Source organism: Polypterus senegalus, chromosome 4 (genome assembly GCF_016835505.1).
Source record: "Polypterus senegalus isolate Bchr_013 chromosome 4, ASM1683550v1, whole genome shotgun sequence".
Classification (NCBI taxonomy): Eukaryota; Metazoa; Chordata; class Cladistia; order Polypteriformes; family Polypteridae; genus Polypterus; species Polypterus senegalus.
In genome coordinates, this window is record NC_053157.1 from 43,097,289 (window position 1) to 43,115,347 (window position 18,059).

The window sequence follows — 18,059 nt, forward strand, 5'->3', positions numbered from 1 at the left end:
CGTTTCTTTCTTCTGTGACTGTTCATGTTGCTTCTTTTTACATCTTTCTCTGCAGACAGGGTAGTTTAAGACTGTTGACTTAGAATTGATATAATTAAAAAATCTAATTGAACAAACACCTTAATAGTCAGAATTATGCTGGTGGCCCAGTTTCACATTGACCTAACAAGTGAAAGCATTTCTGTTTGTTACCTACAACACTTCACAATTGTTAAATAGTCTACCAGTAACAGGAGTGTGCAACTATTTTCTTGATGTTCCTCTTATTACTGTACCTCTTTGAGATTTGTTGGTGATTTGGCAAATCATCCCTTTCAAGAAGCTGCCGCCGTCTAGTTTGGTGTCCTTGGAGTCTCTCTGCCTCATTTCTTTGCTCAAATGCAGTCAATTTTGATATTGGGATAAGGCTGGTAGTTGGCACAGGCGGGCAGACCTTTAAATAAAAGGAAGCTGCATATTAGCAGTGTAGGACTGCCTCCACTTTCAGGTTGTGGCTTTCAAGTTCTATGCTTCAGGCGCAGTATGCAAGTTTATGGAAGCTGGTTTGAAGTTTACTGCATTGAAAAATGCTGAACTCCATATTATGAGGGCCGAGTGTGTCATTGGGGAGAAACACCTTGCTGCAGCAGTACCTCTACATTACATTTGTCACATTAAAGTATGTATCAAGAAATATCTAGAATTTTTGGGAATTTGAATTTTCTTAATGTAAGTATGACCCTGCTTTAGACTGGCACCCTCCCCAACACTGGCACAGCGCATAGGCATGCTGCCAGTATTCAAGGTCTGCAAGCTTTATTTAGATTTAGCTGGTTCAGAAAAAGGGTGAAAGGATTAATGGATGGATGGAATTCTTGCAATTTTGGTTTTCTAATCAGGTTTCCTCCCCTGTAAGGGGTTTCATATCCTTGTTTTATATATATTTTTTGTTCACTTTTAGATCATTATTTTATTTTAATTACTTTCATGTATTATGTGCAAGAGACAGGGCCACTTGCCAAACCACTGGCAGGAACTGGCCACCACCTTATAAAGCCAGAAGATCTCCCATGGTTCCTGGAGGGAGGTTTAGTCGAGTTCTTGTGTTGAATTTGTGGATTTTTGACACGCCTTTGGTCTGGTTTTTGATCATTCTCTAGATTTGTGATTTGGGACTTTGTTTGCTTGGATTGCCCTGTGTTTGTTTGTGCTTTGAGACACCCAGTTATAACATTAAGAGATGGGTCTAGTAATGGTGTCTCCATTTAGAACCTGACTGCTACATGAATCTGTGCAGCATTATTCAAGTCATTCTTTACGCAGCTTTCAGTTAATTCAAAATGCTGCTACAAGAGTCATTATAAGAACTAGAAAGTACAACCACATAACTCCTGTTAGTACATCTTTACATTGGCTTGGCCTAATTTCCAAATCCCCCTTCTTACGCAAATTCTTAAATGGCCAATGCACTTCTTACATACCTGAACTTATCATATTTATTAAATCAGAGTTTGCATTAAGATTTCAAGATGCTGGTGTCAACTTTTAAATTCAGGCTGAAAACGTACTACTTTATCCTAGCATGCCCTAAATGAAGCTGTGCATATTGTATCTGTTTGTTACTCTTTTGTATCAAGGTATAAGCATTAGAATAATTACTATCCTTCCTTTGCTCTCTCTCTTCTCAGTGCCATACTATGGCACTTGGTGCCACTGCTCTACATTCACGCTGTATTTCTGCCCATTGGAAATCAGGCTGAGATACTGGGTGCATCTTGAATCAAAACATGTAAAGATTGTGATGTCAGATCAGAAGGTCCAGCACAAACTCTACTGTCGAATGCTCAGGTGAAGGTCTCCTGGACTTGCACTGTGTCTCACTTTATCTTTGACCCTCTCTTTTCCAATTGACCATGGACCCACAGAGGTTTATTTTCTCCATGGATGTTGCTGACTGGAGTTTTTGTTTTCCTTAACTCCATTATCAGCTAAGCTAGCTGACGGGTATTACTAGGAGTTATCCATCCATCCATTTTCAATCCAGAGTAAGGTCACAGAAAAGCTGGAATCTATCCCAGCAACTATCAGATATATGGCAGCAACAGTCCCTGGACAGGGTGCTAGTTCATTGCAAGGTGAACACACACATGGCAACCGGCACAGCAGCTATTGCTGCAGCAAAACAGAGAGATTCAAAATGGCGGTGCCCGTACGAAAAGCAAAACATAAAACAGCATTGCTGAAATAATATTATACAGTATACATAAAAATAAATTTACTTGAGTAAATAAGCTCATGGATGTCCTCAAAAAACATCATGGGAACCAAACTACCAAAAGGCCCATCCACTATGATTAAGACCTGGTCTTAGACCAGAACTGTGAGACACTAGTGTCAACCACAATATGTCCCTGCTGCCCTGATCACCATTACGCTGTACATCAAACTCAAGTGGCATATGGGATATCAGGTTAAATCAGGTCATTTATAACTTAGGGGGTTTGCTGGTACTCACAACTCTTCGATTTGCCAAATAAAAAATACAGAAGACAAAGTATTACCTCTTTAAGATGAGGCATGCTTGACCTCAAAGGCAGTATATTAGCATGACAGATATCTGCACGGACCCCAGCAGCTTGGGGTATTTCCCATTTACTTTGAGAAGTTGTCTTAATTGCTTGAAACACCGAGCTCCTTGAAAGTAAATGCTGAGTAGGATAAAGGTGTAGCAGTGGCCTCGCTTGAGAAGAGAGATCCTGAAGATGGTGCTGAAGCAGAGGGAAAGGAGGGTAGCTACAGCCTCTCTGTTGACCTTGATGTCTGTCAGAGATCTGCTGCTGATCACAGCCTGCTACCTGATTCAGATGAAATTGTTTGCCAGGCCCACTGGATGTCCACCTGGCTGTCTTCTCTTTACCTTTCTTTAAAGCTTTAGAGTCACAATATCTGATATTTATGTGCTTGGGGGCAGTCTGGTGTTCATACGGTTGTTTGGTAACATTAAGGTCTGGTTGAGATTGCACCCATGCTACTCGACACCATGCAGGAGGACGAAGCTGACCAGCAGGCTGAAGTTTGAGTAATTGAATGGCACTTTGTTTAGTCAGCACTTTATCCGGGGGAATGAGTGAAGGTGTGTGTTGACTGGTGTGGGATGGTATCTGAAGACCCTCTTCACTTTGACTAGAGGAGGTTGAGTTCATCTGAAGTAAACTTTGTAGAGTTTCATGAGTTGGGATCATTTCCAGCATTTCCTGAATCTGAAAATAAAAGACTGTTATTAAAATAATAATGACTTTGAGATGTGTTCTTCAGGTCAGTGAGCAGAAATAAACTTTCTGATTGTTTAATTTTAGTGTAATTCATACTAACTTCTCATTACCAGAGGAGGTCTTAAAACAAATGAAGCATAGCTATTCTCACTTAAGCTGTCCACACTGAATATATAAAAATAGTTCCATATATATTGATGGAAAAAGAAATGCAACATTTGTAAGATTGAGAAAACTATAGTTAAAGCTTTTGTGCTCTCACAAAAAGTTGTCAGTTTGTTTAAAGGAATACTAAACCCGTATATATTTTTTCATGTGTCATTTACCCCATGTTGTTTAAAGTAATGGCTAAGAATAATTTTTAATCTTATATTTTTTATGCAGAATGGAGATAAAAAAGTGTATCATATAATACAAGACAATGGTGACCAATGCTGTACGATGGCAAACAATGTGAAAAAATGTCCACTGAAAACAGAAAATCAACATAATAACATTTCTGTAATCCAGTTGTAGAGAAAAGCCAAGCAAAATGACACCTTTTATTGGCTAACTAAAAAGATTACAATATGCAAGCTTTCGAGGCAACTCAGGCCCCTTCTTCAGGCAAGATGTAATCATCTTGCCTGAAAAAGGAGCCTGAGTTGCCTCGAAAGCTTGCATTGATTGCCTCGAAAGCTTGCATATTGTAATCTTTTTAGTTAGCCAATAAAAGGTGTCATTTTGCTTGGCTTTTCTCTACATCCATAATGGCTAACACGGTACAACAACCTTGTAATCCAGTTGTAAATTTACAACATGTAAAAGACAAGTATTTTTGGCTAAAATATTATTAAATAGATAGCTAGAAATTCAGTGCACATATTGAACAGGAAATGCAACCCTGAAGTGGGGATAGATGACCAGCTGTCCTTCACTGACCATGTTGCTAATATCTCTCGGTCTTGCAGATTCACTCTATGAAACATCCACAAGATCAGACCCCACCTGATGAAGTATGGCTCACAATGTCTGCTCCAAGTTTTGGTCCTGACACATCTGGACTACTGCAGCTCTCTGCTGGCTGGAGTAGTGGCATGTATCACCAAGCTACTGCAGATGATTTAAAATACAGTGGCATGTCATGTGTTCAACCAGCCGAGGTGGGTACATATCACTCCTCTTTTCAGATCACTACATTTGCTCCCTGTAGTTCAAATTCTTGATGCTTGCCTACAAAGTCTCTTTTAATGTGTAGCTCCTAACTAGTGGAAAGAGTTGCACACTTGCATTCGAAATTCTGACTCCCTCGATGTATTTAAGAAGCATTTAAAGAATCTGTTGTTTGGTGAATAATTTTCATTTATGATGATCAAGTTTGTAACTTTGTCCAGTAACACGTGTCCCCCAGACTAATGCTCACTTGAATATGGTGATCTCTTTGTGACGGTGTGGGTCAGCTCCACACTTCTGGTTCCCTCTGGGAGTCTTTTGAACCCGCCACTGCCAATAACGTTTCCAAGAGATGAGCTGAGCAAATGAGGCACCACACAAGGCAAGGGGAAGGTGTAAAAAAGTTCTCTAGTGCTTCTATTAAAAGAAATTAAATGAAGGGTGTTCAAAAAGTACAGTGCCCCGTCCATAATAAATAAATAATCCATTAAAACAGCGAGGTAAAATTTAAAATTCCTAGCACCACGACGGGCCCAGCACAACTCCTTCTTTGTCTCACCACCTTACCCATTGCTCACTTCAGCAGCCACGGTCCACAGCCACCTGACCCGCATCTTGGCTGCTTCAGACGGTGCCAGCTAGACCACCCGGGGTCGGCTGTCATCCCATCATCCTTCTCACTCACTCTGACATTCCTCAGATCCCTGGAGAAGACTCCACCATGATCATCCCCACTCCTCTACACATAATCAGTGAGGACGAACCTGCACCCCTAGAGCACTGATCCTTCATTCCTCTATGGGGCTGACATCCTTTTGTAAGGCATTTTGAATAAAAGTGTCTGCTAAGCTTATAAATATAAAAAATAAAAATGTCACATGGAAGTGAGTTTTCAAATTAAAGATAAGAATCCCATGGTGGCTCGAGTTTCCTATTGATAATGTGCGCAGATTTTTTGGCCATCAGTACAAACTACATGGGGTATGTAACATATAAAAATATCATTTTTGAGTGGAGTGTTGCTTTAAGATCCTCTGATCAGTACTGAGGTATTACCACTCGCCAAACACACAATAGCTGATTGGGTGTACTTTTACCAAACAAGATCCAGGTGGAATATTAGCTGATCGGGTTATCTGTAAAAAAGGGCTTTAATTTAAATATTAAGTCGCAGTATGACCAAGGCCATAATGCCTGGAATATCACTAGAAAAAATGGAGAGGACCGTTAGCATACTACAGGCAGGCATGTCATGTGCCAGTATTGCTAGACAGTTGGGATTGAGCTGCTCAACTACATCCTGGCTGAATGCAGGTTTCAGCAGACCAGCATGGACAGATGACCATTCAAGATCTGGATGTCGTTGAGTGACCATATCACACTGGTTCACCTGGGAGATCATTTTTGAAAGTGACATGATAATGATGGAAAGGGTCTGTGCTATGGGCCATAGAGCAAGGCGACCTTTTAGAGGACCTCTGCTCACATCACATGCATGACCTGAGCTAAGAAGACAGTGAACAGCTTCTGTGGTCTCAACTGTCCCGACTAGTGCCAGTGTGTAGGAGCTGCCTTGGCTGTCCTATTTTCCTGAACTTTACTATATTGTACACTTTGAGATGCACCAAATCACAACATGTGGAGGTGGAACCCTCTGTCTCACAATGGCCAGCAACAGCATCAGGCCCTTCTGCAGGAACAGGAGAACATCCCACAACTTCACATTCATAGGCTGATTGGCTGTGTACACCAGAGGTGTCAAGTGGTTGTAAGCTACAAATTATGTGATTTTAACATTCACAGTTAGTTTTGTTTTGCTGTTATTCTAACAGTAAACCTTTGCTATCCATGGATTCTATTCCTGGGGATTCACTTATCCACTGTTACAAAAGTGTGACCCGTTTTGCGACACCTACAGCCTATTCACAGACATGTGCAGAAGAAAAAAAAAATCAGAGAGGCCTATCGTGCAGTAGCAAAATATGTGATTGAGCAATAAAAGGTTTGTGATGCCCTTAGGTGCCCAAGGTTGCACATGTGCTACACTGAATGGAACATCATTTGTCAAGGTGTGGTAAGCCGTTGTACCCCTGTCATAATGGGGACCTGGACTTGCAATCGTTCCCCATGAATGAGGATACTCCAGTATGTGTGGGTCCTTTATACACACTGCCCATCACTACAGCTGATTGAATGCTTTAGTGAGGACCTCAGATCTGCCCTGCACAAGCCACTCGCAACCTCTGGTAGAGCGCATAGCAGACAATTAAACTTGATTATGGAGGAAGTAAAATCCACAACCAGAGGTGTATTTTCCGGAGGTGAATTTGTGGAAAGAAGATCACCAAGCCTCGGTGAGAAAAGTGAAAGTGGAGGGCCAGTACATCCACCTGACTCTGTCTTCACCCACTAGGTCTCAACTCGTGCAAGAGTCCTACTGAATCCTAACCCCATTTTTCCCACAGGATCAATTATTCAATTCCTGCAGTTTTTGTGTTCCTGGAGTTTTTCAGGAACATAACCCCCTAGTTGCAGCGGTTCTCAACCTTTCTAGTGCGGTGACCCTTTAATACAATTTCCCATGCTGTGGCGACCCCAACCGTAAAATTATTTTCATTGCTACTTCATAACTGTAATTTTGCTACTGTTATGAATCGTAATGTAATTATCTAATATGCAGGTTGTATATTCATTGTTACAAATTGAACATAAAGTGTAGTGATTAATAACAAAAACAATATGTAATTATATATTGTGAAATATTTATTTCTAATCACAAATAAATGAAATTTTGTCTTTATGACTTACGTTTATTTGTTTTTCTTCATTTTGTATTGAACTGTATTCACCGTATTCATGTTGTATACTTATGTGAAAATGTGAAAAGCATGGCGTAGCATGGGTAACAGTCTTAATATAACAACAGTAAACTACATTGCTACAAAATTGTTGCGACAGTACGCGTAAAAAGCTAACGTCAGTGCAAAGGTTGAGGCTGCTTCTTTCTCACCAAATCAGAAATTCTCGGGGCAGTGTTTGCAAGAGCACAATGAAGATCTTTATTCTGCAACAAGTTTTGCAAAGATATGTTGTTGGAAATGGAACAAGTGCTTAAATGCCCACAACGGTGTAACGTTACGTAACGTCATTCCATTCGATGTACAGTAATGTAAACAGTTAAAAATAATAAAGTTATGACAATTAAAACGTTTGAAATTATTCTGATTCAATTGTCTGCAACATCTATCCTAGAATGACAATTATAGTAAAAAACTAGTAACTACCAATGGAAAATATTTGTACAATAACAAGTTTTACACATTAGAATAGACAAAACCCATATTTCCAATGCTCTTAGGCGACCCCTGGCAAATCGTCGTTCGACCCCTGGCGGAGTCACGACCCACAGGTTGAGAACTGCTGCCCTAGTGGATAAGGAAAGTTGATGGTATTTAGTTTTTATTATTTCATCAATGAAGATTAAAATTTCAGTCGAACAATGAGTGTTTCTTTTCCCATCAGTATATACTTGAAGGGGTACAAGTTAAATTAACACTAACAATTTTCGATGTAGACTTTCTAAACTGCACAGGAAGTTAATGTGGTGGAGGATGACATGACCGCTGGTTAAGAGATTTATAAGGTCATTATGCACAGTGTACAGTGCAGTTCCTACTTGTCTAACAGTAAATCTTAGAATTGTACTAATAGTATCATACACACTGGTCACCTGTGAATCACTTTCTTTGGCACTGGATTTCTGCTTCTCTGTGTTGCTCTTTATGACTTGCTGTATCTCCTCAGGAGTCTTATCTTTGTTCCTTTTCCTGTTTTTCTCATTTTTCTTGTGACATAGATATTTGCTCAGGGTGACAGGCTCATTGTTACCAAGAGTCACAAGACTTTTATTGTTTGATCCATTGGTTTGCTTGTCTTTCTCATTTCCTAGTCTTCTGCTCTTAATGGCTTGCTCATGGTTACCAGACAGCTCATCTCTTTTATTTTTCTTGGATTTCTTGTCTTTCTGATCACCAACCCATTTGCCCTTGGTGACCTGCTCACTGTTACCAGTTAACTCATCTCTTTCATTTTTTTGATAACAAACTTTCTTGTCTTTATTCTTGCATTGCCATTTCTTCTGGATAAGTTGATCTTGATAACCTGGTATTTCAGCTCTGCTCTTGTCATGATCAATACCTTTCATGTCCTTCTTGTCACTTAGCCTATTGCTCTGGATGACCTGCTCTTGACTACTACAAAACTCATCCTTTTTACTGTTCTGGTCACATGTTTTTTTATCCTTCTGGTTGCTTGGCTCTTTTCTCTGGATTACTTGCTCTTGGTTTCCCAGAGTCTCCTCTCTTTGTTCACTTTCGCCAGAAGCAGTTGATCTTCCCACTTGAAAATTTACAATTTGATTATTATGAACCAGCCTGGCTGCTGTCTGTGGAACATTTTGCTGTACATTGGCCATGAGAAATGACAGCCCAACCACTTGCATGAGGCTCAAGATGTTGACTTGCTGAAGCTGTTGAAAAAGAAACACTCTGTTTAATACTCACAATTGATATTTCAAATATGGAGACTGGGTAATTGTGAACTTGTAACTTCTAATAGGAACATAACAACATAAGAAAATTGACAAATAAAAGAATACCATTCAGTCCATCAAGCTTGTTTGTTTAGCTAATAGCTAAGTTGTTTGAATATCCCATCCAGATACTTTTACTCAAGGATTCTGCTTCAACTTCTAATATAAGTTCAAAGATTTTTTGCAAATTGACCTTGTTATTCTTTGTTTTGAGTTTACATTAAATCCTTACAGTAAGTATGTATATTATCATACCATAAGTAAATGGTAACTATATGTGGTTAGAATTGCAGCGACATTTAGAGGCAGAGATCAGTGATCTACGTATGTGTAATTCTTAGTTCATCCATTTTCTGACACTCATTCACTTCCACTGGGGAGGGCATCAGTACATTGCAGATACACACACAAATAGCTGGGCATAGGTTGAGCAGTGCCCACCCAAAAGGGTCATCTGCCAGTCCAATGAAAAATCTGTAAAAATAACGTTTAACATATTTTGGCATTTAGTTAGTTTAGTTCCCACATACTGTATGCCACTAACACACACAGACTCACAAGGGGCCAATTTAGAGTCACCAAATTAAGTCAGCACTTAATTCACTTGTTTTCAGGATATGGGATTTTAGTTTATTAGTTGTAATGAGGATAATTCAGTTAATTAAATATGCAATATTTAACTTGAGTTTTATCTTCGGATTATTTAAATAAGATTTGTGTTTAAGTGAATAAACAGTGTGATCAAGAGTATTACTATACTAAAAACTAGCATTACTTTTAATTATATGTGTTTAACTAGGAGTTTAGTAAAAAGGACCTGACAGGCAGGTAACAGCATCATTCTGTCGGGGGGAGTGGGGCAGCTGCAGAACTGACTCCCTACATGGAACAGAAAAGATGTGAGTACTATGGTTTAGAAGTAAAAATTTTAGAAGACACAGTGAACCAAGTTCGAGACCACTTTAAAAAAGGGAGTCCATAGAGCTGTTCCTCTTTTAACCCTTAAACTGCCACATACTTGGGGGGTTAATGCACATCCAGACGGCAAATACTTTTTGCTGCACTTTTTAAGGAAATGTCGCAATTCACCAAGAAAGACTGAAATTTTAATGGAAAACATTTTTTTCATACAAAGAGCATCATAAGTACTGCAACACCGATCATTTTACACACTGCAAAAGAACTGTAAAAACTATTAAAAACTACTGCAAAAATCTATTATTATATGTACAAGGTGCAACTGACACCATTGATGAAATTCAGTAAATCACAGAGAAAACTACGCTTGAACTTGCTGCACGCAAGCACATAGAGACCAACGCTGATGACTGACTGCAGGCTAGTCTAGTGCAGCAGCTGAATCCCAGGGACAGTGATGCTGATTTGCTAGGGGGCGGCAGTGATCATGAGCTGGCTGCTCAATGAATGTACGCCACTGACTTATCAGCTCCGAATATAGCCGGTTGTGGTAGTTTAAGGTTTAAAATATCAGTTACACAAATTAGTGGGGACAGTGATGTGTTTGAACAGAGTGTTGAAGCAAGAACTATGGGAAGGATATGCATATGTAAAGCAAACGCAAGGAAGAAGTGTTATTATCTCTTAGAATGTTTAAGTTTATGCTTAGGTAAACTAACCAGAGTGTATATGCCTGTAAGCTCATGCTATGGGGACTTTGTTTACTGTTCAAAAAAATTAAGGGAACACTTACATCACACATTGGAAATATTCAAGTGGAAAATCTTTACTGAGCAAATACTGCGTAATTCATTAAGAACAAAATGACATAACAACAGTCAATGGAAACCAAAATCACCATCCAATTGCTGTTGTACAACATTGGTTACCAATTAAGGACTGGATTCAACATCACACTGAAAATCAAGGTCAAAAACTAAAACCACAGGCTGATCCATCTTGTGTGAATTTCATCACAGCAACTCCTAATGTGACTCAGTGGTGTGTATGACCCTCATGGGCCTGTATGCACTCCCGACAACATCTGGGCGTGTTCCTGATGAGACGGCAGATGGTGTCCTGGGGGATCTCCTCCAACTGTCCAACTCCTGGACAATCAGTGGGGTAACTTGGCGGCGTTGGGTGAACCAATACATAACATCCCAAAAGTTTCTCAGTCAGATTCAGGTCTGGGGAATGTGCAGGCTAGTCAATGGCATCAATGCCTTCATCATCCAGGAACTACCTACACTGGCCACATGAGGCCAGGCATTGTCCTGCACCAGGAGGAACCCAGAGAGTGCTGAACCAGCATAAGGTCTGATGATAGCTCTGAGGATTTCATCCCAGTACCTAAGAGCAGTCAAAGTGCCATTGCCTAGCACCATACGACCCTCCAAAGATATGCTTCCCCAGACCATCACTGACCCACCGCCAAACCGGTCATGCTGGATGATGTTGCCGGCAGCCTATCGTTCATCACGGCATTTCCAGAGTCTGTCACAAGTGCTAAGAGTGAACCTGCTGTCATTTGTGAAGAGATCAGGGTGCCAATGGTGGATCTGCCTTTTGTGGTATTATCTGGTAAATGCCAATCAAGCTGCAGAGTGATGAGCTGTGAGCACAGGTCCCCACAGAGGATGTTGGGACCTCATGCCACCTTCATGGAGTCTGTTTCTGACAGTTTGGTCAGAAACATACATACTAGTAGCCAGCTGGAGGTCATTTTGTAGGGCTCTGGCAATGTTCCTCCTGTTCATCCTCACACAAAGGAGCAGATACAGGTCCAGCTGCAGGGATGATGCCCTTCTACGGCCCTGTCCAGCTCTCCTCGTGTAACAGCTTATCTCCTTGTACCTCCATGCTCTTGAGTCTGTGCTGGGAGAAACAGCAAATGTTCTTGTGATGGCACGTATGGATGTGCCATCCTGGAGTAGCTGGACAACCTGTGCAGCTTGAGGTGGCTGCATGTAATGCCTCATGCTATCAGTAACGACAAGGACACTAGCAAAATACAAAACTAAAGAAGAATCAGACAGGACAGACAACGAGAGAGCAATTGTCTGTGGCCATCAATTGCAAAACCATTCCCTTTTGGGGGGGCTGACTTACACCAAAGCAGGAGAAGTTAATTTACAATCGCTTATGCTTCCTAACTAGACAGACTGATATCCCTGAAGGTTAATTGACTTGGTGTTAGACTGTGATGATTACTGTAAGTATTCCCTTAATTTTTTGAGCAGTATAATTTAACATATATCTCATATTTAGGTTAAAAATCACTTCAGCTTGACAGGATAGAAAGACCAATGGTAAATTCTCAGTCATCCAGTTCTGATTGAAATAACTTACTTAAATTAGCTTACGAGCCATTGTATGAAAGAAAGCACCCCTAAGATGTGAGGTAAAGATTCTATTCAGCTTTTGAGAGAGGCAGATGACAAATTACTTTTAAAAAGGAGGGGTGACACACACTTTTTAATATGAGAATGCAGCACTGATATGGGGGGTGCTGCATTCCTAAAGCCACACCAAAATAATGTAATGTCCAAGCACGAAAGTAAAGTACAACCTACAGTGACGCATACATTTAAAGAATGCCTTAGTTGCATTAAGAAGAACAGACTCTTTAAATTACACCAACATTTCTCTCCCCTGATTATACTGAAGCCAGGCTTGCTTTTAAGGACATTGATTTGAATCGTTCAAGTTGTATATTTTCTTCTACTTTTGACATGTAGCATTTAATGCCTGGTTTCTCTCCAAATAAACATAAATAATGATAAATTATAGTTTGAATATTACCTTACTTAAACTTGCATTGTTTATAGATATGACCTGCCCCAGGGTGTTTGTTCAAGTGATTTGTCATTTGTTCAGCTCTTTCAAAGGTAGCAACCAGGAAAACCAAAAGATAAATGTTTCCTGGCAGGAGAACCTCCTGGTCTTGTTGAAGTATGTCTTGTATCTTTGTTCAGCGGTGTTCGTTCTTTTAGAATTGTGCAGCCTTTTCAGGGGTAATGATGAGGTAGCCAGCCTTAGGCCCCTGCTTAGGTACTGAAGCTGCAGTAGCCTGCCTTGACCATATTGCCAATGTGTTAGTTTTGTGCAAACCTTTTAAGGTAGCTTATCTCAGAAGTTTCAGCAGTACAGCTTTTGGCCTTTGCTAAGGTAGTTTGAAAATGCAGCCTTTTCAGGGGTAGACATCAAGTACTTTTCGTGAACACTTTTACAAGACACAACTTTAGTTAACCCTAAATTGGCCTGCTGATATGCCTGATGCTCCTAGCATTGACTCTTCATGATGCCCTAAAGGGAAAGCAGGTTTGGGAAATTGGTAAATGGAGCTGTAATGACTTGATGTGCCATTTTCTAAGCTTCAACTTGTGATGTATTGTTACCTGTACCACTTTTAACATCTCGTCTGGAACACTTTGCCTGGGCTGTTCACTGCAGGTAGAAGACTGGGCATCATCTGTCCCTTTAGGAGTCTTTTCCACTTGTTTTGGAGAAACTGCAACATCTGCTTCTGGATTCACGGGGAAGGAAAGTGGAGGAGATATCGTGGTTTGTACACCAGCGTCTGAGCAGTTAATGCTGTTAAAAAAGAACAACAGTCGATCTTTGAGTTTGCCAAATCTTACATGATAAAATATAATACATATCTACCTATTATTTAAAAAAATCTTGGGTTGAGACATGAACATCTCAGAAAGACACAAAATGTATTAATTATGATTGAGGTATTTCAATAAAGCCCCTTCATTCTTTTTTAATACTTCTTCCCTCGCTTTTTTCTTTTTACTAAAAGCAGCACCACTGTCTTTTGTTTGCTTTATCTTGAGATGGAGAGAATATTAAAATAATAATAAGATTGAAGGGTTTGTCCTTTTTGATTGGAATAAGTTGATGGAGAGAGCCTTCGGTCAGAGGAAGTCAGCAAACTGTTCAAAATTTGCATTTGTAGAATGTAACTTTGCAACATATGTATTTGTAAGTTCTTAAACATTAAAAATGTTGTAATTTTGACAAAGATAACACACATTAGCTTACCAAAGCCCTATCAAATACAATTGCGTAAAAAGTCTAAAAAGTCTAATACTAAAATTTATTAAAAAGTGCCACCCAGAGTGGACTGCCCCCTCCGCACCACCAGCTATGCCAGTAGAATAAATTCTTCGTTTATAAAGATTTTTTTGTTTTTTAAATGAGAGGGTTCACAGTTTCCTATCACCTGAACAGGTTTTTTGTGCATTCTGAGCATTTGCAGTTTATTTTTGCCAGTCTCTCATTTCGGGCCTGGCAAGCCTATGGAGCGTCATACACTACTCACCTCCCGTAACACTGCACAATTTTACCTCCTCTGTTCCTACTGCCTTGTTTCCTCTTAATGTAGCCCCTCTTAACACCCCACTTACTTCATTCTCTCCATGTACTGAAGCCTTCATCATCATACATCATTCTACATCCTTTACCTGCTCTCTGGATCCTCTCCTCTCCCTTTGTCTCCTCTGGACTCATATTATGATTGGTGTTGCTTCATCTCTTCATTATAAACACTCTCAGTCTGTCTCTTCCTTTAAACTGGATGTGGATTTAACAAATGAAAATGAACTGCAGTCAAAACTCACTTTGCCATCTGTGAAGCTGTGCCTTCCCACTTTGGACCAAATGCTAATGTGTTCTCTTCACAGTTCCAATACACAAAAAGTTCTGTACTGCAGGGTTATAAGAAATGGCAGCACTTCTGCTTGCAACACTAGAATACATGCAGCAGCATTCACAATGTTTGTTTCAGTAGTATACTGGGATTTCATAATTACCATATCATTTTGAACTTGATAGGATGTGACATTTGGAGAAAGTGAGTCTGCTAGTTGCATTATGGCACTGTGCCCATCAGCCTTTTTCTTGCTGCTCTGTTTACTGTTTTTAAAATATTTATGAAAAATGGCTTTCTTTTTGGATTCTTGCCTTGACTAGCATTTTGAATGCCATTGCCTGACTTTGACCCTGTGTCTGACTATTAGACTGAATACTGAAAGCCCTTCTCTTTATGCTCTTCAAATTGCTAAACTGCTTTTCAATGTATAGCAGGAAGGATGAAAACTTGAACCAAAGGGTACAAAACCACAATTGCAGGTCTAGTAGTTTCCAGTTAAACTTAGGGCACATTTTAAAAATCTCCTTTTGATATTTAAAATGGTGTATCCTTCCTTACCTTACCACTGGGATTTCCAACTCTGGGATGCGGCTGTTGGTTTTCATTTTAACCCTTTTCTTAATTAGTGATGAGTTTTGCTGCTGATTTACTCTTTTGCCTTCATTTGAAATGACCTGCTATTTAAGACTTAGACCCCTTAATTACATTTTTCCTTAATTAGCAGCTGTGACAGTGAGGCTCTGATCCACCTCTTGAACCCTCAGGTATCACGCTGGACTCAAGGTGAAGATATAATTACTCTTCTTTTATTGTCTTTTATGTGCACCAAGCACCCTCTACTATACACTATTCATATCATACATAAACTATTAAACAAAATTATCACTCCTCCTCGCCCAGACACTTCGCCCCTCTACCTCCAAGCTCAGCTCAGTCTCAGGGCTTTCCCACAATCCTTTTATACACCCTGGCCAGGGGCCTCATGTATAATGCCGTGTGTAGAACTCGCACTATCACATGGCGTAAGCACAAAAGCCGAAATGTGCTTACGCACAGAAAAATCCAGATGCAGGAATCTGTGCGTACTCCAACTTCCACGTTCTTCCGCTACATAAATCCCGATCAGCGTGAAAACTAACGCTTGTGCACGTGCTTTATGTAACGCCCCAACTCCTCCCAGAATTACGCCTCTTTGAATATGCAAATAAATATAAATCGCCCTTAAGCTCAGCCTTCTGTGAAAAGACAATGGGAAAAGCACGGGGGAAAATATAAGAATTTCAGCGAATACCAAGTGGAGGCAATGGAAAAACATACTATTTGTTCAAATAAACCGTGGTATAATCAACAAAAGGAAGTTGATCGAGTGACATAGCGTGTTTCAGAAACTTGAAAGCTCACGTTCACAAAATCGCACAGTGTCGGAAATAAAAAAGAAGTCACATATCAAAGTCGCCATGAAAAACGGCAAGTTGTAGCCCACTGTCTGAGTGTCATATGAAAGCTTATTAGGGTACAGAGAAAAAAAAAAACGCACACAGTGGGGAAAAAGCCGATCGCCGATCGCCACACAATCAGCTCTGTAATAGAAGTTAAGCCATCTGTAAGCTTAGCGCCGATTCTTCAAAACATTTAAGGAACATTGAAATATCTTCGTAGTACATGTTTAATTATTCTATCCTTAACGACACTCCCAGTATAGAATATATATTATTTAAATGAAGTTAAAGTTTTATCTGTATAATGTAATAAACATATTTTGCTGCATTTCACCTTAAAAATGATATCGTCATCATATGTAAATACGCGCTTTATAAAGTGGCACAGGTTGTACGATATTATAACTATAGTGCAAGTTTACAGTGGGGTGATTGTACTTATAAGTACAAACTGTTCTACAAGGTGCAATTGATTGAGTGCATTTAAAGTTCTTGGGATGAAACTGTTTCTGAACCGCGAGGTCTGTACAGGAAAGGCTTTAAAACGTTTTGCCGTGGCTGAGACAGCGTGTCCATGAAGCTGTATACCGATAATTCTCTTTCCGATCAGTTGCTGCTGTGATTCACACTCAGATACAGTGATATAAATACACCGAGTGGTGCAGTGAGAGAAATATGGAAAAAGATGATCCGCTGTGGCAACTCCTAACGGAAGGAGCTGAAAGAAGAAGAAGAAGAAGAAGTGAGAGTAACAACACTAAAGCAGTTATGGTATTTGGAATACTATGGCTGTTCCCTGGACCATTATATTGTTACAAGTTAATTACAATCAGATGCGTTACACTAATAAACAATATGCGGTTAGTTTCAGTGTATTTATAAAGCTGCGTCAGGAAAATAATGAGTAACCACGAAGGAACAGTAGCACTGCTTTGACGCAGGGTGCCGCCAGTCTGCAAAACCAAGCGGAGAACTTGCGTACGACAAGGCATGAGGTACCGTGGAAAAGTGCGTGGCTTTACGCCAAGTGTAGGTTTTATACATCGCGATTTGAACGTGGAAAAGTTCTTACGCAAGATTTCTGTGCGTATGCACCGTTTATACATGAGGCCCCAGGTTAGTAGAAATACATTTGGTTGATTTTCATTTTCATTTTGGGCCATTGTATTGACGCTATTTTCCAACAGCGCTATTGTTCACTCCTATTGCCAGGAATGACCTAGAGTGGATGTGTCATCAGAGGCTGTGGTACCATTAATCACGACACAACAGGAAAAATGACCATTAAAGCGAATACTTCCTCATCTGACTACATGATTACAAAACCCTTCTAACCTTTCACAATAATTACTTTGTCTAGTTTTTGAACTTTCTACACTCCTTGACTTTGATTTTGTCTCATGATTCTTGGATTTGGTTACTGATAGTTCTTCTGCTAGTTCTGACCATTGCTTTGGTTTTTGACCACGTTCTTTTCTTCCAGTCACCCTGTGAAATCTCATGCCCACTGGGCACAACGCCAGCATGGCAAGCAGACTAAGGCTTAGAAGGACCAGAAAATGAAACATAGTTGGACTTGCAGAGGTCAATACCAGGAAATCAAACACAGCTTTAATCACACCAAGAGAACAGGCAAATCTTGAAGTCAGAAACAAACGTTAACTACCAGAAAAACACTCTGTCAGAAAATCCTACAAGAGATTCTTTGATACCCACAAGCTGGGACAGTGACTGTGTTTGTAAGGCCTGCTTGTAAAGCATTGTGTTGATGACATGTGGGTAGCAACCTCTGGTGATATCCATACAAAACAAAATGCCTTTCCTGTAAACAACAACGACAGTAGAATTTGTATATTTTGAAAAGGAGCCTCAAATAGAAAACTAAGTACACCAAAAGACCTGTTGATATAAAAAAAAATAAATTTAATTTCCAGAAAATGCAAACTAAAATTTACCTCCAGGAAAACTTTAAGACACCATGAGATCATAACATAAGCAGGCATAGT

At 39.9% G+C, this 18,059-nt stretch overlaps 1 protein-coding gene and 1 long non-coding RNA gene across 2 annotated transcripts in view; both read right to left on the minus strand.

The window, feature by feature from the left end:
• Position 1: 1 nt before the first annotated feature.
• LOC120527300 lies at positions 2-2,702 on the minus strand. Its single transcript, XR_005633313.1, has 3 exons — positions 2,541-2,702; positions 276-433; positions 2-49 (listed from the first exon to the last, which is right to left on the minus strand). It is a non-coding gene; the product is annotated as an uncharacterized LOC120527300 (long non-coding RNA).
• Positions 2,703-7,717: 5,015 nt separating this feature from the next.
• The window catches only part of LOC120528694, a 40,031-nt gene continuing 29,689 nt past the window's right edge, over positions 7,718-18,059 (minus strand). Inside the window, exons 5-7 of the mRNA XM_039752850.1 lie at positions 13,353-13,548; positions 8,134-8,931; positions 7,718-7,828 (exon numbers count right to left, since the gene is read on the minus strand). Coding sequence (XP_039608784.1) covers positions 7,718-7,828; positions 8,134-8,931; positions 13,353-13,548 — 1,105 coding nt within the window. The remainder of the gene's footprint in view (positions 7,829-8,133; positions 8,932-13,352; positions 13,549-18,059) is intronic.